The 995-nt window shown below is 35.3% G+C and overlaps 1 protein-coding gene across 1 annotated transcript in view; it reads right to left on the reverse strand.

Annotated features, from left to right (window-relative positions):
* Positions 1-306: 306 nt before the first annotated feature.
* SMG8 (SMG8, nonsense mediated mRNA decay factor) overlaps positions 307-995 on the reverse strand; it is a 6,765-nt gene continuing 6,076 nt past the window's right edge. The window contains exon 4 of the mRNA XM_008068283.2: positions 307-749. Coding sequence (XP_008066474.1) covers positions 552-749 — 198 coding nt within the window. The 3' untranslated portion in view covers positions 307-551. The remainder of the gene's footprint in view (positions 750-995) is intronic.

Raw genomic sequence — 995 nt, forward strand, 5'->3', positions numbered from 1 at the left:
GTATCCAATCAGACTAAGAATGACATGATAAGAACAAAACAATTTAACTGAGATACCAGAATTGTAAGTCAAACAAGTGTGCTTTTTTTGGTAATCAAGTCAGTCTTCATATCATTACTAGAAACTAGAAGGTACCAACTTGTTGTGATGATAATTTCAAGAGAAGCATCTTAAGGAAAATCCTAGCTAAAACATCATTTTAACAGAAACAAAATTTTGGCTCAATATGGTGATGCAACATTCAGTTATGAAGGAAACATGCTTTATTATGGACAGTGAAACAGAAACAAGAGAAAACAGAGGTAGCATCTGTATATTTTATGTCCTTTTCTAGAACAACCAATCTTTATTAGGAAATCGTAGTCCCATTTACAATAAATATCAACACTATCATAAAACAATGAAACAATTATTTTCCAAATACTGAACTTATATAACCAAGACACACTTTGAATACAGGAAAACACAGTATATACATACCAAAAAGATAGCCCCCACACTCAAAAAACAAAAACCAGCTCAAGTTTAGGACTGAACTGACTGGAAAACACTTATTGTGTTACCGCTTTAAGAACCCCACGGAGCATCTTGTAGCTCATTAACTGCACATTTTCTTTAGGAGGGAAACAAGGTCCTCTCTCAGTCACATAAGCATAAGGAAATCTCAGAACCCAAAGGCCATCGGGTGGGAGGGTGATTTCTTGTTTTTCTGGGTAGAATACTGGGCATGGTGGTGGGCCTGGCTGAACCTGAAAAACACGGGTAACAAAATTATTACATTTCTCAAGAAGAAACAACTGAGAGGTAAATGCCTAAATAAACAATAGGCTCAAAGAGCATATAAGATTAAGCAGATACAGACATGGGTACACTCCTAAATTTAATCATATCCAATATTACATCATTCGGTCTCAAATATTCTGCTTTTCTACAGATTTTTAGCTGTAAGCTCTGCCTCTCAATGGAATAATGTGAATCGATGGTGTGAACTAATA

Source organism: Carlito syrichta, unplaced genomic scaffold (genome assembly GCF_000164805.1).
Source record: "Carlito syrichta isolate Samal-C Ts95f unplaced genomic scaffold, Tarsius_syrichta-2.0.1 Scaffold309926, whole genome shotgun sequence".
NCBI lineage: Eukaryota > Metazoa > Chordata > Mammalia > Primates > Tarsiidae > Carlito > Carlito syrichta.